This window comes from Genypterus blacodes, unplaced genomic scaffold (genome assembly GCF_046128005.1).
Source record: "Genypterus blacodes isolate CSIRO-AG114 ecotype Tasmania unplaced genomic scaffold, CSIRO-AGI_Gbla_v1 ptg000019l_1, whole genome shotgun sequence".
NCBI lineage: Eukaryota > Metazoa > Chordata > Actinopteri > Ophidiiformes > Ophidiidae > Genypterus > Genypterus blacodes.
This window is the reverse complement of record NW_027466832.1, coordinates 2,645,400-2,670,189: the sequence shown is the minus strand read 5'-3', so window position 1 is coordinate 2,670,189 and position 24,790 is coordinate 2,645,400. Positions and strand designations below refer to the sequence as shown.

Below are 24,790 nucleotides of genomic sequence, written 5' to 3'. Positions count from 1 at the left end.
AGATAGATAGATGCAGTGGCTGAAGGGAGGCAGTGGCTCAATGGGTAGAGCTTCTGCTTGGGAACCGGAGGGTCGCTGGTTCGAGCCCCGAGGTGCCGAGGTGCCCCTGAGCAAGGCACCGAACCCTCAATTGCTCCCCCCTCTGCGAAGGGTGGTAATGTAATGTAAGTCGCTTTGGATAAAAGCCAAATGCTCGTAATGTAATAGATAGATAGATGACTGGCCACAACAGACTGATAAAAGATTTTCAACATCTTGCTGCACACGTTGAACGATCTCAGCTTCCTCAGGAATAAGAGTCTGCATCCCCTTCTTGTATACATCCTCAGTGTTGGTCTTCCAGTTCAGTCTGTTGTCAATGTGGACTCCTAGGCATTTGTAATCCTCCACCACTTGAACTCAGAAACAGATGATTTCTACCAGATCAGTTCTGTACTCCTTCTCCCATCCATCCCTACTACACCCAAACATTGCAGTCGTCAGAAATCCTCCACAAGTGGCAAGACCCAGAGTTGTACTAAAAGTCTGTGGTGTACAAGGTGATGAGGAAAGCACAGCACGGTCCCCTGCGGAGCTCCGGTGTTACCAACCACCATTTCAGACAGAACACTGTCGAGTCGGACAAACTGTGGTCTATCAGTCAGGTAGTCGGTAATCCAGGAGATGGTGGACGTGTCTACCTTCATCGTTTGCAGCTTCTGTGGCAAATGGGTCCATATAGAACATGATTGAAGCATTTTGAGGGACAATCAGTCTGATTTTTCACCAAGACTGCAAACCCACATCGCACTCAAAGACTGGTCAGTTGTGACTTTGAATTGCTTAGAGACAAAGTTTTCATTACCCCATGCTGACTGTTCGAAACTCTTTGATAGCAGCAAAACCACACTTAACACTACACTAAATGTGGAAGATGATGATACTCTTGCAGTCTGATAGTTGAGATGTAAAAACTGACCATCAATAATTATTCAGTAAACAGGACAACTACTCCAAAACCTCACACATTCCATTTTAATCTACCAAAACAGTGAAAACATGCAATATGTGTGCAGGCACATATTGAAAAACATCACGCTAGCCCATCTGCTTTGTAAAAGCCATTTATTTTACACAATGCTGAAACAGACGTTTTTCACAACTAGTCAGCAAAAACCTCAACTTCTGTGTTTAAGGCTGAAAGTAAATTTTTATAAATCCAAAAAATTAAAGAAAACAAGGGATCACAATATATACTGTGATTAGAGTAACACAGAGTAACCACACAGGTGATTTTATTATTGCCATCCCACTTCCATGCTTTAAATAATCATTTGTAACAAACTCATGCAGCAAATTCCCCCCCACACAGCTACCGTGCAGCATTTCCTCGCAGTAAAGTGCCTTTTTCCAAATGCAAACTTTGTATACCCCATTCACAAAAGAATACAATCTTGCAGTCATTTCCAGTTAAAACACAATAAAGAGAGGAAATAAAAGGAGACGGAGCAAAGCATAATGCTGAACGCTGAAAACATATTTTAGTTTGGGCCTCTAGTGCTTATTGGAGTTCCCTTTAGTCCACCATTAGAACAATGACTATGATTAATTAGCAATATTATTACCAATCCTAGTAATCTCAAAATTCTTGTGAAATCCTTGCGAACTCGTGTATTATTTGTAAAAATAAAAACTTGCTTCACATTTTGCAAACCAAAGAGCATGGTGGAGAAATAGCTAAAATGCATAGATAATGTGACATCACACAAAGCAAACAGAAACAGATTCTCTGGGTGTAAGCAGGTGGCGTGTGATTGATTAATTGAATTAATTAGCCAAAAACAATGGTGCAACAGGTCACAACTTTGTCACAACAAAGTCAAAATAATCACGTCATAAATGTTAGCATATGATTGTTGTGATGTGTGATTGTGATGAACCTGCACATTCCTCCGACAAATGCAGATACAAGACAAAAACTCACTACAACTCAAACTAAGTGTTGCTTTTGGATGTGTCTGCTTCACCCATAAAAAAAGAAAATCCCACATCACACACATAATTGTGATAGTACACTGCCACTTTACAGCTATTTCATGTATCCAATGTATTAAACACTCATTTGCGACATACAGATTTCAGTCAAGCTTAGATGCAAAACTAATAATGTAACTGTAATAACTTAAAAACATTGTCAGTGACCTTGTTTGCTGTCAAAACATTCTAATGCTCATGCATGACTTCGGTCTAGACTCATTAGGTGTGTGTCATCATCGTTGTGATTCTTTTCCAATGAACAAATACTGTAGGTCAAAAGATAAATGAATATACAGTGATGCTCGCTTTCAAGCAGCGGACTCAACAGTTAACATCATATTTTCAGCCATATCCAATATGTAAGCTTGGCAAAGGACATCATTTATTTTTTATAAAGAAAATATGAGTACCTCAAGAGTTTCTCTTTGTATAACAAATGCCAAAGTTTCTTGAAAGTTGTAAGTTAAACACAGTATAGGTTAATGTGAAGAAAAACCCTTTGTATAAAAGCATGTTGGAGTGAGACGGTGATGCTAATTGTTGCATTGTTTGCACTTAAGTAAAAGACGTTCCTGTCATAAGCTCTCTGTCTGTGATCGCTCAGCAGCAGCTCTAATGTGGCAACAGTGAAGCACAACTCAGACAGAGCTCTTATGAGGATCACAGCTGAATGGAGATTAGGCAGCACAGCTAACTTTAAACAGCGTACCATCATTGTCATGGTCATCAGCAGCATCATCATAATTTTGCACAGACCATAGACACGTGGCATAAAAAACAAGTTCCCTCCTCTTCTTCCTCCTCTCAGGCCCTCCTTCCCAGCAGACCTGGTGTGGCACTGTCAGACCTCCTGTAGCATGTCAGGGGATGGGGCTTTACTCGTCGTCCCATGTCTGCTGTAGCAGGAAGTTGGCCGCAAGGTTTTCATTCTTCTCACAGGCAAAGTAAGCCTGAATGACCATGCCTTCAGGAAAGCCCAGCGCTTTTAACTAGAGTACAACACACAGGTTCATTTAGAAACACTCATAATTCCACATGATTGTGAAAACGTCAAAAATGTAATAAAATCTATATTTAACACAAAACATGACTTGCTGGAGAACACAAAAAAAGCATAATTTTTTATGGGCTAAATTAGACATAAGTGTGATTATTTATCACGTCCTCCTTCATCTCTAATAATTCTGGCGGTGGTAGAGGTAGTGTTACCCTCTCAATGGCCTCCTTCTCCTGTGGGGTGACCTGAATGTAGTTGGTTTGTGGCGACCCCTGGGCCTCTGCTCCCTCACCACCGGTGTTTCCACCACGAGGCTCATTAAGCATCTGGACAAAGCGCTCCTGGTGCTGTGTTATTTGCTGTACAATAAGTTAAATAAACCATCAGTATCATTAGTACAGCATACCATACGGTCTTATTGGCAAAACAAAAAGGGTTGCATCAACAGAATTACAGCTCACATGTATGGAACTACAGATTTACGCTGTCAAAATGTTATTTTAACTCGTGGCGACTGTGAATTTAGTTTATAAACCATGTGTATGGCTTTCTAAACAATGCATACAGGTTGGAAACTGTACCCATAGATTTTTAAATCAATTCGCTCAGTTAAATAATCCATACATCAAGGATTTGGAAATCCCTCCCTCATTCTGTCATTGAAGTCCATCAGACAAATTGGGACCCTTTGTCAAATAAGCTCTTCTGTTGCACAGCTGTGTGTCCAGACAGGATCTAATGTTGAGAAGAGCTGACGCACATCTTTTTTAAGAAGTATGATATTAGTATTTGAACATTTGTAATGTCTCCACCTAAATTGAGTCAAAGACCACATTTTGATGATACATGGCAGGCCATCCACTTTATAATAAAGAACCTGTTTAGAATACCATACGTTAAAGCAATGGTTCCCAAACTGAAGGGAGCGCCCCCTAGGGCGCGGGATCGGAAGAGGAGCGATATAAATAAGCACCGCCTCAGGTAAATGAATGAGAGTTCTTCGTCTCGCTGCAGGAGAATGAGCAACCAGAGCGCATGATCTGTAAACTGTAACTTGTAACCGAGGGAACAGATCAAAGACTTACTTAGACTGAATTATTATGCGGTACCTGCAGGAGCTGTGGGTTGTCTCTGCCCAGCTGCTGCAGCAGGGCGGGCAGCAGGGCTGGGTTCTGCTGGATGATCTGTCTCATCTGTTGGAATTGAGGCTGGTTCCTCAGGAACTCCAGAGGGTTCACAGTAGAGACTGACTCTCCACCAGCAGAGGGAGGCTGGCTGACAGTTATGGGCACTGCTGGGGAGGAGAGGAGCAATACATGCTTTATGTGACTATACTTTCATTGAAGTGAGGACAAATAGTCAGAGTATTGAGAGCATGTAATGGCTAAATAATAATATGTAGCTTAAGCTTGTCAGCTGGCTGACTGCACAAACTTATGCACCAATATTATTAGCAAACTATAATTAAGAGCAGAACTCGCAGAGGCCTCTACAGATGGCTCAGCGGTGCTGTGAAAGCTTTACTGCATCAATATGTGGTTGGTTTGATGGATTAATATTGTTATTACTGCAAAATTTTCACACTGCTTAATTTTATTCAAGCCACTTGGTTTTCTCCTGTCACGCTTTCCAGTCTTATAAGTAGATGGAGAAAAATGGTTGTAGGTAATACTACCTTCCACCATGGTGACCCTAGAAAATATAGCCCAGATGACAAGGTTTGGAATAACATTTGAGGTCAACTGGAAGATGAAACTGAAAACTGCTGAAGTCAGGTCAATTCAATCCATCTATTTCTTTAAACAGATTAATGTAGTTGAATTGCCAGAATTTAGGATCAATGAATGAATCAAACTTGCATGTATACATTATAATGCCCCTATTATATGTGTTAAATCCCTAGCCTTCTTATTTGGCTTAGTATTGATTGGCAGAAGTTTCCTGGAAAAGGCGATATCAACCACACCCAAATGGTGTGTCAGATCTACAAACCTTGTCATTACATCACCATTTAATAGTGTTTACCCAACTTTTGTGTTTGATATTAGATGGAATCATTGTGTTGCCGATCCCATGTCCTATGAATCTTCACCTAGCTACATAGTTTCATCAATATGCATTACCTCAAAAGCCACAAATGAGATTTTAACTAACTGTGTGCGAGTTTGATCTAGCTCAGTCCAATACAAATGTGTTTAGATATACTTTGTACTTGTGATGGTTCTCTTCTGGCTCTTTGTTTCTGCAGTGATGCGACTGCTAAGAATAGACAGTGTGAATACATGCAAATTTACACAACTTTAGATTAGATTAAGAGTGTGTGTGTGTGTTTGCTCTCTCACTGTTATCTGTTGCTGAGGGCTGCTGAGGTTGCTGTGTAGTAGTGGTAGGGGGGTTAGTGGTAGGGGGGTTTGATGGAACGCTGTGTCCAATTGATTCTTGAGGCGGCAGATCACTGGCCTCTGCTGGAATCCCCTGCAATACACAAATAGTTAGTACACACATACACACCAACAGATGGGCCTGCCAATAAAGCACAATCAGAAGGTTGGATGATTGGTGTTCACCCACCATGAGCAAATACTCTACTGCTCGGTCTGGATTGTTGTAACTGGCTCTCAGTGCAGATACCACCTGCTCCCGTTCATAACCCATACACATGATCTCCGACACCAGATTCTCATAGGCCTGCCCGGTCACTGCAGATGGAAAAACACAGGCAAGATATGTAAGAGTGGACCAAGATGGACAGTGGACAGACCAGATGACGAAGACAAGATATAGATAACAAGGAGAGAGAGTTTGAATAGAGAAAGGATGGAAGAAAATGAGAGATGATATCAGTTGGATTGAGTAAGAGAAGGGACAAAAACCACACCATAAGGATTATTTACCCAGTATGGACGCTGCTTCCTCCAGGAGACCCAGTTCATCCACGGGGCTTTGAGAGAAATAATCAAATACATGTAAAGCCCAAACAATGGAACATTTCAAACACAAAAGATTGTTGTAATTTGCCCTACAGGCGTTGGCCTGAGCAGATAGTTTTATCTGATTCTTCTTACACCCAAATCAAATTTAGTTTGTGTTGCTCAAGATATTGATAATTGAGTATCTAGGACTGTGTTTTCAGTTCTGTGTTTGTTTTATGACTCAGCATGGATTTCGTGTGGTGTGCACTGCGACAACCACAACAAACATTTGAAGACGGTTAAGGTGTGAAAAAGATCACAGTGTTAGTCTACGCTGACATTTTCGGAGCACATTTGAGAAGGAAAACAGCGAGATCACACTGTCTGTGTGGAGCATGGATATGCTTCTGTCTTCTACTGTCATTGTGTGCAACTGCTTTGATGTATAATCTGGTTTTATGCGACACACGTATTTGAAAAGCTCCCGTCCTATCAATACTGAAACGATGAGTCGGTTTCTTAAGACTTATCTACTCTGGAGAGCTTGTTTGAAAATCTGCTTTTTTGGGGGTTGAAGATGTCGGATTAGTGTAGACAGATAGCCTAAACAGATTCTAAATCATCTGTGATAGTGTGGACTTGGGGCTGTATGTAATTTCCAGGCTGTTTATCCACCCAGATTCCCCAGGGGTCCTCTTATATGACCTTTTCTGATTGGTCACATGTTTGTTGTCTTTGACTGGTCTAGGTATTGAAGGAGAGGGAGCAAAAACATAGTTGAGATTCTGGCACATTAAAGGGTCTGTAGATCCCTGGAATGAAAATCTGTATCGAGAACTCCAACACACTTCAATGTGTGTACATTATTTCTGCAGCCAGGAGCGCTCACATATTTCATTACCAGGAACAATATCAGGCTACCGGATTTGGTCGAAAAAGCTGTGACGCTAAGACGTTTCGCCTCTCAACCGAAGGGCTTCTTCAATCCTGGCTGACTGACAGGGATTCCCTGATGGATTCTCAAAGAATACCATGATGGATGACTGGAAACGTCCACAGACATCTTACCAAAAACTGGGGAAGAAGAACCTTGAGATTGGTATGCGTATATGAAGGAACAGTAAGAACAAATGCTGAGTACAGGAACTGTCTACTGTTCAACTGGAGACCCATCAGAGGTTAAATCCTGGAAAATCCCTGCCAGTCAGTTAGAACTGAAGACGCCCTTTGGATGAGAGGCTAAACATCTTCAAGCTTTTACAACCAATTCCAGTTGCCTGAGAATTAACCATCCTCAGATACCATGACTTGTATCACTGATTACCTTCACAGACTTTTCAAATGTCATTTGCAATACACTAAGCACCACAAACCAAATACTGACCTACACTGTATGGGAGAAGTAGCAGAGGTCTCCATGCAGTTATCTCACCAGTGTATATTGGGTGACCTGACTTTTTAATGAGTTGACTTAATCTGTTAGAGCAAGGGAAAGTGCAACAGAATTTCTAAGCTTTTTGTCAACAGCAAACCTGGAGGAAGAGGAGTGGACAGGTGCAGTGGCCGATGGTTCATCCTGGGAGTCGTCCCTTTGCTTTTCTTCAGGTTGGACAGCAGGAGTCGTAATAGCTTCAAGGACTGGGGCTGGAATTGAAGATGGAGCTGGAACTGAAGCCGGAACAGGAGCTGGTGATTGAGCTGGAGCTGCAGCTAAAGCTGGAGCTGAAGTGGGAGGAGGAACTGAGGACAGAGCTTGAGCTGGAGCTGGGGTAGCAGCTGAATTGCAGGCTGGATCTGCAATAGGGACTTTTGCAGCTGCCCCAAGAGAAAGTGCTGGGGCATTTTCTGGTGCCCTGACACCAGAGGGACACACTGACTGTGTGTCAGCAGTAGGTGGGGTAGGCAGTGCGTGCGTAGGTGTAGAGGGCACTTCTGTTGTGGCAGGGGTCAATGCCGAGGCAGAAGAAGGAGCTGGAGGGGCAGCTGGCTGAGGAGGGGGCTGAGGGGCTACTAGTGGAGAAGCAACTGGTTTCTGTGATAAAGACACAAATGAAGAGTGTTGCTTGAGCTACGACAGGTGAATTTTAATTTATGTACTCCTTTTACTTATTAACATATCATTATTATTATCATATAACATTTTACCATCTGTCCATTTCTTCCCTGATACATGAACCTGCTGGTGACTTTAGCTTTCTGTAGCATAACTACACTTGAGTTTGGCATTTTGTCACATTATATCTTGTAAATATGGTTCAGTTGAATTAAAACTGCTTTAAAGAAAGCACACAAAACTATGACATGTTCATTCATTGATTTTCCACAACTAGTCCTCAAGCTCACTGTGTTGCAATGTTACTGCTCCTGTTATGGCATTACAACATTATTACGATGCAGATGATGTCATACACTCAATAATACAGCATCATGGCAGAGCAAGAAGACAAAGGTGAACTCTGATGTGACACTGTCACCTAATTGCTTTGAATTAGTTCAAACAGCGATCAGTAAAGACTTAATGTCATGAACTCTCTCTTGTAACCATAGTTACAATTCAACATTATACTATAATTGCCATATGAATAGGTCATAATATGCAAAGTTGTCTTTTAACACCTAAACTATGGCTTTTACAGAAGGCTGTAGTAATGTAGCTGTCCATATTTCCAGGTGGCAGTTTGTTTCTCTTTCATTCCAAGTGCACCAACAGCTCATCATGGCTAGATAGACAAATATCAATTTCATGTTAACAATACTGCAATAAACTGTATGAGGGAAGTGGACAGAGACCCTTGATTTCTGGCATATCAAGGTTCACAGCATTACATTCATAGACAACATGGTGACGTAATGTATTAAAATGTGGTAATATTAGTTCTCTTAGGGTGTCACACAACATGACACACGCAACTGTTACAGCAAAATATTATTTGATAAGTAATTGTGTCACTTATATTTAGGAACATTTTAAAACTTAAAGAAGGTGCTCAAACAAGCCGGTGTGTCAGACAGTCCAGAAAAAATTGTAACTATAAACAAAATTCATGGAATTGCTGCAAGGAAAACTAAGAGTAAACTGGCCCACAGCTTCAAAAAGCAAAAAGATTCACAAATTCTCTTAAATGTTGCTGCTGATTATCTGAAAGCCCTGTTCAATGTCACGCACTCTCACATTCATTCACATCCATTACCAGACACTACTCCTTCATCATCTCCTCTTTTAGTTTTGTCCTCATCCTCGCCGTCATTTCAGATTCCCTGCCAGACTTTCACAGTACTCTTTCTTACTTGTTCAACCTTGTCTAGTTTCTTCCAGCTTGTCTAGTCCCTTCCCTACCATAGCCTGTCAGCAAGATTTCTTGTTTACCGACCTCTGCCGTTTTTTTCAGACTGTGAGCTGGCCCGATCCCTTGAGCCTGTTAATTACTGTGTGCGGATGTTTGCCTGTTATTTGGATTGTGAGTAAGGCTGTTCCTTAATATTACATCCTAGTCTGCGTCTGCTTTTGGGTTCATATTTATGGAATTGTGTCAGCTCATAGTTGAAAACATGGGCGCCAGGAATATGGGGGATTTTATTTTCGCTGGGCTCTATAATTTCAGCATAAGAAATTGTGGTTGGTAACTTTCATATCATGACATTTGATCTAATCTGTTTACTCTACAATATTTCACTTAATTTTCTACTAGAAGTATAACAGTCCCTTTGCACTTCATTTGAGCATTTTGCAAAACAATGTCCAGCCTGAGACTTGTAATTGGAATGTGAGGTTGTGATAATTAATGTAGCATATTGTGGAACATAATAAGCAGAACATTCATTTTACGTATACAGTATTTCCATTTACTAACTATTTTACTTTGTAATGATATTATGGATATTGTAGCAGTCTGATTATATCTTTTTCTAACCTACTTACCACTATATTCATTATATCATTATATTGAATTAACCATAATTTGTGTAGAGCGAACTCTCAAAAGTTTCCATGATGGTCCCAGATACAGCTGCTTGAGATTTGTTATGCAATTGAAATCCATCCATTACAGCAAGACAGAGGATTACAACCTCCCACATTCTGTCAGTCTGTTAGAGTAAGGTTGTTCTATTTTTTATATGTAAGCATGTCACACATGAGAAACACTGGTGTGTATAGTGTGTATAATAAAGTTCAGTGATTTTTTTTTTTTTTTTAAATGGACTTAAGTCCATCAAAGACATCTTCAGTCACTTACCTTTGAAACCATGACCACCACAAAGTTTTTCTCATCGATTTTGTACTCTCTCAGAGGGATGTCATCGTTCATGATTTTGCCTTGACGTCAAAGAAGAGAAAGTAAATGAGAATAGATTTACGACACAAAGAGGGATTGAGAAGGTTAACACATCCTTATGTTATGTACACAATGACAATAGTGTCCCAAAGTATCCATGCAAAAAGCAGCAGCTGGGGTGAATGCTGTGATTTTACCCCAAATCACAGCACTCTGGTTAAGTTCATCCATCAGTTACGATGATGACCAAGACACATCTGACTTCAAAGCTTCAATATCCGTAATCATCGATGAAGGATGAAGATGATGGTTGTTGGCGTCATGACATGCATTGGAATTTAGTGAGGGAATGCTGTGTAAAGAGTTTGTCAGGTTAATTTACCACCACCCTATATTCGGCGTTAGAAACTGCTGGCTGTCCCTACTCACAAAGTTTAGGCCTGGTGTGCCCCTATGGAAGCAAATAGAGATGGTAGACTATCTGGCCCTGCACACGAGTAGTACCTCATGTGGAAAGTACTCCTGTTTCCGAAAAATGCTGGGGTGTATCACAAGCGCATTAGAAAACAAAGCTTGTTCACCTGACAATCAAGTCAAGTCAAGTTTGTTTGTATAGCCCAATATCATATCCAGAGGCGGACAGTAACGGAGTACATTTACTTGAGTACTGTACTTAAGTACACTTTTTAGGGATCTGTACTTTACTCGAGTATCATGTTGGGGGAGTACTTGTGACTTTTACTCAAGTACATTAGAAAGGCAAATATCGTACTTTTTACTCCGCTTCATTTCTATCCATAACCATAAGTACTCGTTACTTTTTCTAAAAAAAAAATAAAAATAAAAAAGCGGGAAACCCTGTGGATTAAGTATTTTGTTGTTTCCTTCTCAAACGTGATTGGATTGTACAGGTGCCACTGACAGGGACAGCCTATCAGCAATCCGGAGAATGTCAGAAAAAATGACGGGGACTTTTACCTTCTGTAAAAGGGTTCGGAAAAACGACCTCAGATAATACTAGTCCCGAGTGAATACGACCCTGTAAAAACGTATGTAGGTAGTCCGTCATGTCCTGTTTAAATGTAGTTTTCACTGTTTCTCGTGCATGGAGGCACTTAAAGAAGCCCTTGGTATCGTTGGCAGTCGAAATATAATAGCCTGGGGCAAAACCGAAGTGTTCTGGACATACGAACACCGATAAAAAAAGAAAGTCAAACTTATCAGAGGCCGAGACTTTACCACCACTGTTGATGGGTAATATTTTTCTTCATTAATTATTATCAACTTGTCACACATAGGCTTAGGAATACTGTGTGTGTGTGTGTGTGTGTGTGTGTGTGTGTGTGTGTGTGTGTGTGTGTGTGTGTGTGTGTGTGCACGCGTGTTGTCACACATACACACAAATTACCTGCATTTCTTTTTTCTTCTTGCATATAAACCCATTCATTCAAGCACGATTTTATTTTCATAATTTGTTACATTCTTCAAGGTATTAACATTAAAGATTCCATAAAAACTCCATCCAGGAGGTTTCTATGGCCGTAATAATACAGTATTTAGAAAATGTACTCTTGGGACTTGAGTACTTTTAAAAACAAGTACTTCAGTACTTTTACTGAAGTAAACATCTGACTGTAGTACTTTTACTTGTACTTGAGTAAAATTTAACAAGCGGTATCTGTACTTTTACTTAAGTAATGAAGCTATGTACTCCGTCCGCCTCTGATCATATCCAATGTCTCAAGGGGCTTTACAGACCCACAACATCAGGAAAATTCCCATCCCAGCCCAAAGCTCTCAAGGAACACAGGGAAAAACTCCAGAGAAAACCTCGATCACAATCAATCACAAATTAGTATTTTCCAGGAGGGGCTTATAAATTAATACAATCCAGTGTACCCATGTGTTCTTTTCACTTAAATTGTCAGTCTCTGACTCACCTGCATAAATGAGCTTTTGTCCTGTTGCCGGAAACGCATCTTTTCCTCTGTCCTCCTCAATCTTCTCCTTCAGGGCTTTCACCTGATAGCAGATAATACAGTATTATCATCAATCATAAATGTGTTATTAGCACAGTGCAAGTTAAGTCAAGTCATGTCAACTTTATTTGTATAGCCCAACATCACATACAATGTATGAAACCCCCAACATCGAACGAACGGAAATTCCCAACCCCGCCCAACGCTCTCTAGGGAGATGAAGGAAGACTCCAAAGAAAAAGTTAATGTATAAGGGAAAATAGGAAGAAACCTCAGCAGAGGCAATTCCAAGAGATATTCAGTCTCCACTATATATACCTAATTGAAAACCGTATAAATACAAGATAATTGATGTTTTAACTAATTATCTTTTATTTATTTGTAAATGTACACTCACTACATATGATGGCTGTAACATATTACAAAAAACGGAGACAGCGACAAATTTACCACTGTGTTACATAACCTTTCCGCTTTATAACAATCAGCAATTGTTTGGGAACTGAGGACACTAATTATTTCCATTATTTTGTTGACGTAATTAATTACGTCCATAATTTCCAAAAACTCATCGCACAACAATACATGTGTATCAATCAATTTTTTTGTAGATTTCCAAACTTTCCTTTCCTGCAAATGGCTGAGCCATTCATGGATGCACATTTTGTACCCAATCATGATGGCATCACCTGTTAAATATTAATCTGTTCACTTGTGAAAAGTTTTTTTGAATATTCCTCAGCATTCCCAGTGTTTTTGGAACATGTTGAAAAAGTGTGAGAATGGTTACGGTTTCTGGCATTCAATCAATGATTATTTTTGGATTTAGATCAAAACCTGCATGGTTCAATCTGATGGTGAATATAGCAAATAGAGGAAGTAGAAATTAATACTGCAATTGTGCACTGTTATTGTCTCTCCTGCCAAGGAGAGGATGTTTTTGGCTGTTGTTGTCTTGCCTGTTAGGCTGTATTTAGACCTGGCTCGTTTGGAGCCCTTATTCCATTTACACACGTAGATGGGTTTGTTGGCTGTTTCAATTTCAATTTATTTGTATCTCATATTTAACCTCAGGGTCTACGAAAAAACTTCAACAAGAAAATTATAATAATAATAATAATAATAATAATAATAATAATACAACGCCTAGAGAGGGTTGTCTCACCCTCATGCCATCGCTTCAAGGAGAGGTGAGAATACAACCTACTCATGGTATGAAAAAGAGTTTGCTGACACTTGTTACTGATGCTCGATTTGATTGATTTTGTTTGTGAGTTTGTCCTGGCAAACAAAGTTTTTCCAGGAAAGGGGTTCCCTTCCCATTCAAGTCTAACCAATCACAAACCAGTTTGCAATCATGGACTGCTGATAATGTTAAGGGTTAAACACAAATCCAATCAATGATTGTCTGTAAAAGTTATTCCCTGAATAGGAATAAAGAAAATTAATCATGGGTTTGAATACAGCCCAAGTCAGTTCTCAACATATCTCAAAAAGTTACTGATGAATTTCAATAAAACTTGTTGGGAATTCTGGTACTGGGCAACCAGATTCTGGCACTTAAATTATAATGTTTTGGCCTAACATTTTAATTGTAAATCGTATTGGAATCGTAATTGTTGCATGTAGTGTCCGTACTTATCCAGAGAAAGATTATATTTTAGTTTTTTGATATTCCTTACTATTTTGCTGTAATTGGCTGTCCTGGCTCATTGTACAAAAGGTGCTTTATGTCAGGAATGATATAGTGTACTAAAATAAAGCACCTTAAGTATCTTACTATCTTACAATCTATATCGTATCTTATCTTACTGTAACCAAACCGGGTGCTCCTAATGCCAAAAATATTAATCGACCAAATGGTGCCAATTAATTTTCGTCAATAACTTTGGAACCAGTATCAAGCGTTTGTTGGCTAGTGAGTAACTGTGGTCTATTCAGTTACCTGTTACATTCCATCATTGAGGCAAAGGGTATAATTAGATGACGACGAAGACTTGGCGGAGGTATCCCCTCCATTAGGTTGCCTAATATTAGTCACTATAATTCACCTGATGACAATTCTCAAGTGTTTTCAGTAGAAGAAGTCATTTTTCTAAAAAGCTCTGCTAATTGTTTATGTTCAGTAAAAAGCTGGGGGCCGTGCTCTGGCCCCTGGCAGAGACATGCGCCCTCTCCTCTTCAGAGGAAAAGCGGAGATGAGCTTTAAAAAATATTGCATCGTCATTCATGGTAAGCCAACGCAAGAAGTAAAGAAATGTCAAGCTGCGCAGATTTAAAAAAGCACTTCCCCTCCCTATGTTTCACACAAAACCCGTTGTTGTCAATTCGTGCCAACGCTTCAGAAGAGATACATACCAATAAAGACAAAACAGGAAATAAAATAATATTTCTGGAGAAACTATAGCGGCTAAAAATGTCATGTTTACTTAGAGTCATTCACACCCATATGGGGGGATACTTTGAAACACTCTGACGCTTTTATTTTGAAAGATGACTTTCGCGTGTCCGGCATTACTCTATCGGTGATTTGAAGCAGCTGAAGTCAGTTAACACAGTGTAAAATTGCTGTTTCATTTCACCATCTGATGTCCACATCGCCTCACTAACTCGAATAAATAAAGTAACGGAAGCAAGACATTCCTTGGATTTTTTTGGCGAGACCACGTCCCTACACCAGCTAACATTCCTGTGTCTTCACCAGCCTCACCGGCCTGACCGTGTTTACTTCAGCCCCGTTAACTTCTACTCACCGTCACTTCAGGGTCGATCTCTATTTTAAACGTCTGCTGTTGGAGGGTCTTCAGTGTTATCTTCAGCATGTTTGGTTGCGTTGATTGAAGATGATTCTCTTGCGTGTAGCTGCTGGGTTTATTTCGCACAGTTAACTGGCTCCAAGTGTGTTTGTGTGTGTGTGTGTGACTCAGCTGTCTCGGTGAATCGCGGAGCTCGAACGCCATCTGCTGCCAAAGATCCACAGGCGGCTGCTGCCTTCACGGGACGTCGGAAATAAATCAAGATGAGAAAGCAGATAGTCAGCTGCGTCTGTAATCACTACGCGCAATTCAAGTAGTTGACGGTACTTATTTGCAAACATTTCTAGTCCAAATGTGTGTTGCACGTACATAAAAATAAACTATTCCTGTAACTTGAGTTCTACTCCTTTCATACTGCCAATAAGTGTATCTATAACTTAATAACAGATTTAACTTTATAACAAAACATACATATAAATAACGTACATGGACAATACTTACATTATAAGCATGCATCAAGGCTACAATTGGAATACAATGTGTTAATGCATTACATTAGACAATGTGCAGTGGCGCCTCCAGAATTTTTTCGGGGGGGGGAGCGGCCATCCTGAAAATCTTGGGGTGGCCAACCAAAACCAAAACGTATGACGGGCAGTGCAAGTGCCAAGGGGGGGCAGAGAGACGAATGACAGGGGCGGCTTGCTGTCCGTGATTTTCACTGGTAAGTGCACCGTTACCGGCAAGTGCACCGTTACCAGCAAGTGTGCGATAGTGTGAGTGATGGAAGGTCAAGTGGCCGGTGGGGGGGCCTCTGGGGGAGCCAGCGATTTTCCAGGGGGGGCCGCGGCGGAGGTGGCCAAGTGGTGAAGGCAATTGTCCCGCCAACTTATTGTGCTCTGTGCAGCAATAGCTCAGTTTGTAGGGACTTGGCTAGGGAACTGAAGGGTCCAGAGGTCTGGCCTGAGAGAAACAAAAGATGAAGGGAATCTGGGCAAACCTCACCATGGGCCGTAGGACCGAGAGTTTCTCTCCCTTAACAAAACAACCAAGGGTTCCTCTCCGTGTGGAAACAAAATAATTCAGGATCAATAAGATGATAAACTAAGCAAAAAACCTATATCACCAGACCAGACACCACAGAGCAGGGAACAACATGCATGACACAATTGGAGAGCTGCTTAGCCGCCAGGTGAGTGAGACAGGGACTCCTCCTCCAGTCCCCCTTTAAACAGCCCCCTTTAACGGCCTGTAACAGACGGTCACATCTTTGAGAAGAACAGCTTTGTGTTTGACAGCAGGGTCCTTCTGCCTCTAGACACATGTTCATCAGAGAGTTGACATCGGCACTGTTTCTACTGGAGGTGAGGCTAAGACGATCGACAAATCGCAACTAAGGTCAGGACAGACTGTGGCCTTGTGCTGTGTGTTGGCAGCACTTGCTTGGCTGCTCAGAACCGTGAGGGTGGTCGGACTGCTCAAGGTTTAAGATCCCAAACCCAATAGTCAATGCTTGCATACAGATGCTCCAAACAGGCCTTGCATACAGACGCTCTATCCTTGCATGAAGCAGCAAAACCTTTAGGTGAACATGAGGACTGACAAGGCTGAAAAGGTGTTCTCCCGCTGTCTCCTTGATTTTGGGCGAAGGTCAAATTAAACATGGGGTGAGTGAAGTTCAGATCCTGATTCCTTGAAGATCTGAAGGCTTTTTACTTTCTGCAACCATCCCTGAACTCCAGGATGGATGTACTGACAAAGAAAACCTTCTGCACTATACACTCTGAACAACGATATTTGACAGATCAACATGTGCTTGTGCAGAGAAGTCTACTTTTCAGGTGACTCAGTCCTGGAAGACAGTCACAAGGATGCGATGCCTGTTGCGTTGATTCACTAAATGACACCCTCTGTACTCTCTGACCTGACCATAAGATGAAAATGAAATGAAGGTAGAACAGCCAGTCATGCTGCTTAGGAACCTGCAAGCAGATTGTGAACAGCACCAGGGTGGCAGTGGCATAGATGACGGCAGTGTGAGATTGCTGAAGGGACAAACAGCAGTCAAAGGAACCTCCTGTAAATGATTCCTCACCATGACAGAAATGATCTTCGCTTCACCTTTGTCAGGTGGCAGTTCCATTAGGCTGGCTTTCGAAGTAACCATCAACAAAGGTCAATGTCAATAGAATGAACAAATTGTCGTCTTCGTTCCTCAGCCTATGTGCATGGGAAGCACTACACAGCATTCTACCGGGGAAAAGGAATCAGCAGCAACAAAGTTTTCATTGAAGGTGATGGGGAGTCTCGTTAAGAGAATCCGTTATGTGTTCTGAGGACTCCAGCACAAGAAAATGCAGTTCTACAGTACATCCATCCATTAAGCAAGCAAGGAAATCTTGCATCCTGAAGAGGTCACAATATTTTGTATTTTTCACACAGGGTGAGGTGAGGGATCTAAGGATGCAATTGCTCAGTCACTATCAGGAGATACTGAAATGTGTCAGTTAATGTGGTTGTACTGTACTGCATACTACGTGGTAGAATGACAGCAATATTTCTGTGGTAGGTCTTCACCCAATGGGAAATAAGTGTAGCAGATGGGTCACAACCAGAACATCACAGGATTAGCAGACCTTATATGGGCACAACTGCTTTTATTTACCTCTCACTCCGATACAGAACACAATTACTCACCACTAACAACACTATAATTACAACCCATCTGTATGTCATTATCTCGACTCACCATTTCTGCGTCTCCATATGCATTTTGTCCGCATGTGTCTCACATTTGATCGGTCCCAATCAACATTTCCCTACTTTTTCTTTGAAGTTTCTCCCCTTCTCTTTATCAAAAAAAATGTCCAATATCCAAAATGTCCCACAACTGTATGATCGGCATCTCAAATGCGTTCAATACAATCTTTTGACTTGTCATCATCCATCATGGCACACAGTCGTGCAAGGTCACGTTGATCACATTTACTAGACTTGTTTGCCATCTCCATCACACAACTGTAAACTGACACCGGCAACAATCCCAAAAAACACAAACAAAAACACATTTCTAGTGTTGTTTTGCAAAGCTTCAATTTATTCACTGAAACTCAAACAGTGTGGGGACAGTCACATATTTTGAACAAGACGACTAGGATTGTGAATCACAATTTGTTTTAACGCAGTCTCACTCTTTCAAGCACACACAAAAACGGAAGGAAAAGGGCATATGTCAAAGGTTATTCAGAAATTGTTTGCAAATAATGATGTCTAGAACTGAATAAATTATTTAGGTGGGGTGGAGAGGGGGGCTGCTAAAAAGAGAGCGTTTTACATCAAAGTCTCTGAGGCAAAATCAAAGTGCATGACACCAGATAGACGACATGATGTCCCCACAAAGACCAAGTGTGGTCCAAGCAGGCAGAGAGAAGTAGTGATGGGTTAGTTCAAACTGAAAGGGGGATAAGCAGCAGAAAAGCAGCACTGTGTGCAACACACACACAAACAACATTCAGTAAATCACATTAAATTAGCACATTTGCACTGGAACTGACAAAGAAAAATCATGTAAACCATTCTCTGACATTAAAACAACAAAAAAAAAAAAGCAATAAGGGAATTAATAAAAAATAACCGCAAATTTTATCTGACACGACCCTCGACCCCCCCCACCCCCCGAATAAAAAGGCTGCCGTGTGAAAGGCCAGAGTCCATAGGCTTTAGTGGATATAAGGGAGAGAGAAGCGTACAGCGGCCCACTGAGCAGCTCCTCTCTCTCTCTACAATTCATCTTTTGGTTCGATATCACCGTCTTCTAAAGATTCATCCCCCGTCTCCTCTTTGTGCTCCTCTTCCTCCTCCTCCTCCTCCTCCTCTTCCTCTTCCTCCTCCTCCTCACCATCCTCCGCCTCCTCCTCATCTTCAGCATCTTTCTTCATGCTCTTCTCTTCCTCCTCCCTCAGTTTCCTCTCCATGTCTTCCTGCTCCTCCTTCATCTTCTTTTCCGGTCCCTGGTGTGGAAAAGGCAGTTTAAACACAAATTCAAATAAACAGGAAATCAAGCCGAGTTGGAGCGCTAAAGTGATACCATGGCAATCTCAAGAATGTTATAATGTACAAAAAACAATGAAGCAGTTCAGACATGTGACCTATGAGATCATCAACACTGTGACGTGTTCTCACAACCTACAGCGGCCGTGGCTTTCTGCTGTTTCTGTTGCTATTTACTTGAACATTCTCGTCCTTTCTTCTTTCTCTGTCTCCCTTTGAAAAATGTTAAACAATAATAACAAATATACAAACTTCTTTCTTTTCTCTGCCTCTCTCTCTTTCCCTCCCTCTTTCTATATAAAAAACAATCTCAAAAATGTGCCATAACTGTATGTCATGTCAATGCTTGCTTCAATGAAAATATACAACCAAAAAGAGGCAGTTGTAATTTTGAAAGATTGCCAGATTAAACATAGTAAAGGCTTTTCTTCCTGCTGTGAAGCCAATACAACTCTGATGCCTTTAATGTTCACATGCTGCAGGTGACATGAACCCGTTAGGACTTATTGCGATTTCAACCATTTTATTGTTACCAAAACTTAATTGTTGTCACTTTTGTCACTGCACCAATGCAATAGAAATCAGTTACTTCAGTAGCTGCAAACCTTGAATACAGAATATTCTGTATAACTCATTGTACATACATGTTGATCGTTAGATTGTATTTAGACCTGTGTGGGTCATTTGCGTTGTTTCGATTCGATGAATAATGTCTATAAACAATCCTTGATTGGATTTGTGTCCACAAAGTAACATTTACACTCAGAGACTGTTTTGAGATTGGTCAGAACTGACCGTGAAGCTGAACCTGAAAGAGTTTCTTTCCTTGCCTGGACAAAATCACAGTAGTAAAAAAGGTAAATGGTCATCGCCAGCATATGTGCCTAATTTTTTGCTATATTGCTAGATTCTCATCTACAAATCAATGTAATGTACATTGACAATACTTACATTATGACCATGCATCAAGGCTACTATTGAAATACAATGTATTAAAGCATTTAATTAGAAGATGCACTGCCTCGCTTTGCCACGACTCATTACAATTGTAATACCATATAATGTATGTGGTAAACAGAATGTGTTGCCGGTTATTCAAAGCGAAGGTTTCCCCATCATGTATTGCATATATACTATGGCAAGTGAGTTGTATTGGTCTATTGAGTCGGTTGCTTCTCACTGCAAACAAACTATTTTGATTTTGAAATAAGTGCTCCAAACAGGCCTGGTATGAAAACTCCCTTAGTGACCAATTGAGATTCCTACCTTAGTTACTCCCCAGGTTGCTTTGCCAATCTCTTCTGCTTCTTTCACATCGTCAGTGATCAGAAAGTTGTCAAAGATTGTGCCGGCCTTCACCTGAAGAATAATATTCACAACATTCAGAGTAATATTGAGGATTATAACAACAATTATTATTACATAAACATAATTAGCATTTATAGCAATAAAAACTATTATATCCTTATTATTATTATCACTGTAAAAACGTACACGCAGCTTCCTCTAATCTTGATTAATGGCCAGTATCATTGGTTATCAATCACAGATTTTCATTACAAGTCTATGCTTATGTTTAGCCATATAATGACTGTTGAGTGAGTGTGGTGATCATTACCTGCCACAAATCCAGACCCAGTACTCCAATGTTGTCAAACTTGTACATAGTGACATCGTGTGTGTACTCAGGGTTGTCGACCTCAGGATGGACCCAGGCTCCCTTGTAGTCTGGGTTGGCAATTTGCTTGGGTTTCCACTCGCCCTGTAAAGAGAACAAGATTGGAGTCATAACTGGAAATGGTGCCGTTACTATAACAACTCCATGATTGAAGCAAAGCCTTCAAAAAATTACCCTGAACCTCTGTTTAACGAATACTTTGTTCTTTTTACTTAAAAAGGATTATCCCCTTAAAATGCCCATTACTGATGCCCTCACATTAGGAGACCATTTCTCTCCTGTTTTCATCAACGTGCTTAATTGGATCCGCCCCCTTTTTATAGAAATTTGTAACAGGGCGACCAAGGATGCAGAAATGTTTACAATCGACCTTACAGCCTGGTGTCTAAATTAGCATTAAAACAAGCACACATCCAGCATAATCAAATGAGAGTAAGCCGTGCTTTGTTATTGGACTGTGCTAGTCACTCAGTGTGTGTAACACACATCATGTTAAGCATAAGGCTGTTTGTAAGTACATTAGGTAGCCTAGGCCAAAGATCAATAATCTATTTTATTGCTGTATCTTCAGCTCAGAGGCCGTGTTTTAGAATTTAGACCTAGCTCGTTTGGAGCGCTTATTCTGGAACCTACATCAATTTGTTTGGGCATCTGTGAAAACCACAATGGCACTCAGGTCCGGTTGAAATACACTGGTCCAAGACGGCCTAGTGGTGGTCTCAGCCTGTATGCAATCACTCCACTGAGTGGTTCATTAGCAGTCAGAATGCAACCAGATATAACCCACTAGCTGTACTGAATAAGCTATGAAAAAGATGGCTGATGACCAATGTTCCCTGTAATTTTTCATGTGTCTGGGCATACACACAAGCTGTGGGCAAATCTGAGGCTTGGACATGGTATCAAACTATCTTGGTGAGACTGAGCCTGAACGCAAAGTGCTCAATCTATTTAACCGTCAATCTGGTCAGTCCTGCTGTATGTATGTATTGTGGTTTAATGCAGCAGCCTTTTCTCTCTTACGGGAGACAATATAGTGACCTTTAACTGAATCAAACTGAATCTATTTGGAGTACTCTTGGACCGTCAAACGATTATTCAGTACAAGCACTGATTGAAAAAAAGAAGTTGATCTATGAGTTGGTTATTCTTTAATCTGCACAGACAGTACCTTATATTCTGGGTTGGTGATCATCGGGGGTTCCCACTCTCCATCCATGTCTTCATCCCAGTCATCAGGCTTCTTGGCATCTGGATCAGGCGTGGTCTCTGGCATGTCCCAGTCCTGTAAGACACAACTGTGTCAAGTACAAATAGCTTGCGAGAGAGACATGTAATGTGATCTAGACCTAAGCAGTAACTGACCAAATCGCAAACAAGTCCTGGAATAATAACCACAATGCTTTCAAACAGACAGATGCTGTGCTCCCTTGCCTGTGTCCATTGTGCATGTTAGAAAATGGATTTACTACCTCAGGCTTGGTGTCACTGGGGTCATCAATCTTGGCTCTGTCATCCCAGTCGGTGGGTTTCTTGGCCTCAGGGTCCTTGATCATCTTCGGAGGCAGCATGTCCCAGTCATCTCCCAGGGCGCCCGATTCCACTTTCTCATTGTTGATCTTCACCTCGTATGTCTGGTCTGGATGCAGGATGAGTGTATACAGGTGGGTGAGCTCATCATCCTGCACAGAGGCAAGAGAGAAAGCAAAGGACAACATTCAATGTTGGCGCTCCACAAAGGATTTGTTAAATCAAGACATTAGACATTATTTATATACAGTAGTTGCATTTTTTACTTTGCATTTGATGTCTTTCTTGATGAGGTGATTCTGTCCCTTGTAGTTTAAGATCACATGGACCTTCTTTGTACTGTAGCCACAGATGTCAGGCCCTGCAGATACAGGAATACATTAAATAACGATTTTCTTCCAACTTTATTTTTAGTATTGAAATCAGTGGACATACAGAAACATAATTATAACGCCTGTGAGAAAGAAAAGTTAGTTTGCTCATCAAAAACATAACCTTTCTTCTTTTTATGCGACTTTTGGGATTAAAAATCAGTTTGACCCAACCTGTTCATTTTAAGAATGATAATTTGATTTAAAAAATTGGTGAAAATGGAAATGACACGCCTTAAATGAGGTCATGGTGCTACAGTATTCTATCCATGACATCACAGGATAATATTGACTACAACTGAATGTTACAACAATGAGGTTCAAAAGTCTGAAAAACGTGTCGTGCTTCAGGAAAGGCATTCTCAAGTCCTCTCTCTCACCAAACATGATGAAATATTTTGAGTCTCCGTGCATTTCTTTCTGGTCAAGGTCAGACGGAAAGATCTTGACGTAGCCACCTCCACAGTCAATCTTCTGCTCATGCTTGACAGTGAATTGGATGACCAGGGGTTTTCCCTCATTACTGAATGGCTCAAAGCGGGCAGATGTGGCATAAAAGTGGGCATCTTGGCTGGTTTGGAGACCTAAGGGCAAAAGAATGTGAGTGAATAACAATTTGACAATATGGACTACAGGCCGTTTCTACTTCTGCCTCCTTAGCCAATTCTTGCAGAATACAACAAAAGCAGGATAACCAGCTCTTGTTTCAGTAATCGCAAGTTAAGATTACTTACCATGATAGGACATTTACTGCTTCCGAGCCAAACCATAGCAGTGTTCTCAAGTAAAAGATTTAGATTCCACAGAGAGAGCTTATCACCATCATTAGACTTTTAGGTTTATCTCAAATTTCCATCGTGCTTTTGTCAAGGACTCTCAATTTGTGCCTTAAAAAACAGCTGACATGGATAACAGTCACACAGTCACCAAGTATAGAAGCAACACATGTATGTCACTTTTGATGGCTGTGCAAAAACAGGTCCTACAGACACAAAAATGTTGTACAAACATATATTTCTATCTTGTAAGTACTTGAGCAAATCCTCCATTTGAAAGGGAAATTGCTTCTTTCTCTGTGCTAGTGGATAATAATTGTACAGTGCAGAATGTCTGACCTTTATCAGCCTCAGCATCCCCGTAGAACTTTCCCGCACTCAGTTTCCATTGGCCGTAGTCAGACTTGTGTTTGGACTCCACCCAGCGGCCGGTCCATGCATCTGCAACAGAAGGAAAACCGCCTGGTTACTCCCTGCCCACATTATGAAAGGGGTGCAGCTAATACAATTTAACATTACAGTGTTTATTCAAGACATCCCGTTAAAATGCGTGTTTGTAGTATTCAAGAGGAAATAGAAGGTTGTGCCGGAGTCTTGTTCACAGAGATATCCTTAGGGAGGGGTGTAAACATTTACCTGAGATTTAGCACCAAACCTGTTCTCCAGAGGTCCCTGCTTTGATTTTGTCGGGGCTTTGATATGACGCAAGCCAACAGTTATGCATGTTAACATTGCTAGTTCAGACCACTGCTGAGACAATTAACACCGAGATCAAAAATGAAAGAGCCTCTGTGATGAAACGTTACGGTGCCTTAAGTTTTTTAATCACTTTTATTAACTTTACTGTATCTGTATATGTAACCACTGACTATTACCCACATACAGCTAAATACTGTCAATGGTGTTGAAATCTTGTATGGCTTTAGCTGCTTTATCTCTCTTTCTCCTCTCCATCACAGCTAACGCTACATGGCCTGCTTCAATATTTTACTTCGGCAACGCTTTTTCAAAATGGTATTTCTTTACAGAGATAAATGTCGTTGTGTACCGAAACGAATAAACGGTGTAAAGCAATTTAGAGCAAAAAGTAGCGGCTTTCAAAACAAAATAATCCATCCACATTAAAAACATTCAGACAGGCACTTGGCTGGAACTGTTACTGCACCTCCATCCAGAAACTGTTCGTTGAAGTAGACGGCAGCATCAATGTTCATAGTAATCGACACCCAAACTGCGAGAACTGCAGCTGGAAACTTCATGCTTGCAGGTTGTGTCCGGAGCTGCGACGGTTCGCGCTGGAAAGTAGAGTAAATCCAGCTAATCTGACCCAGAGAAAGCGGAACCGGAGTGTTTCAACACCACCGAGCCCTGCACAGATGGCCGCACCTCATTGGACAGGCGCTTAGCCAATGAAAGGAGACCACGAGTAACATTTCGGAATCGCTCGGGTG

General features: G+C 41.0%; 1 protein-coding gene across 1 annotated transcript; it reads right to left on the bottom strand.

Annotated features, from left to right (window-relative positions):
* Nucleotides 1-1,149: 1,149 nt before the first annotated feature.
* On the bottom strand, nucleotides 1,150-24,719 carry LOC142991421 (uncharacterized). Its single transcript, XM_076141554.1, has 19 exons — nucleotides 24,505-24,719; nucleotides 23,679-23,780; nucleotides 22,944-23,147; nucleotides 22,459-22,553; nucleotides 22,135-22,344; nucleotides 21,834-21,947; nucleotides 20,603-20,746; nucleotides 20,251-20,343; nucleotides 18,718-18,944; nucleotides 14,932-15,172; nucleotides 12,140-12,221; nucleotides 10,161-10,240; nucleotides 7,458-7,957; nucleotides 5,908-5,954; nucleotides 5,585-5,712; nucleotides 5,356-5,488; nucleotides 4,123-4,307; nucleotides 3,226-3,372; nucleotides 1,150-3,005 (listed from the first exon to the last, which is right to left on the bottom strand). The coding sequence occupies exons 1-19, from the start codon at nucleotides 24,596-24,598 to the stop codon at nucleotides 2,892-2,894; spliced, it is 2,940 nt and encodes a 979-aa protein (XP_075997669.1). The 5' UTR covers nucleotides 24,599-24,719; the 3' UTR covers nucleotides 1,150-2,891.
* Nucleotides 24,720-24,790: the final 71 nt, after the last annotated feature.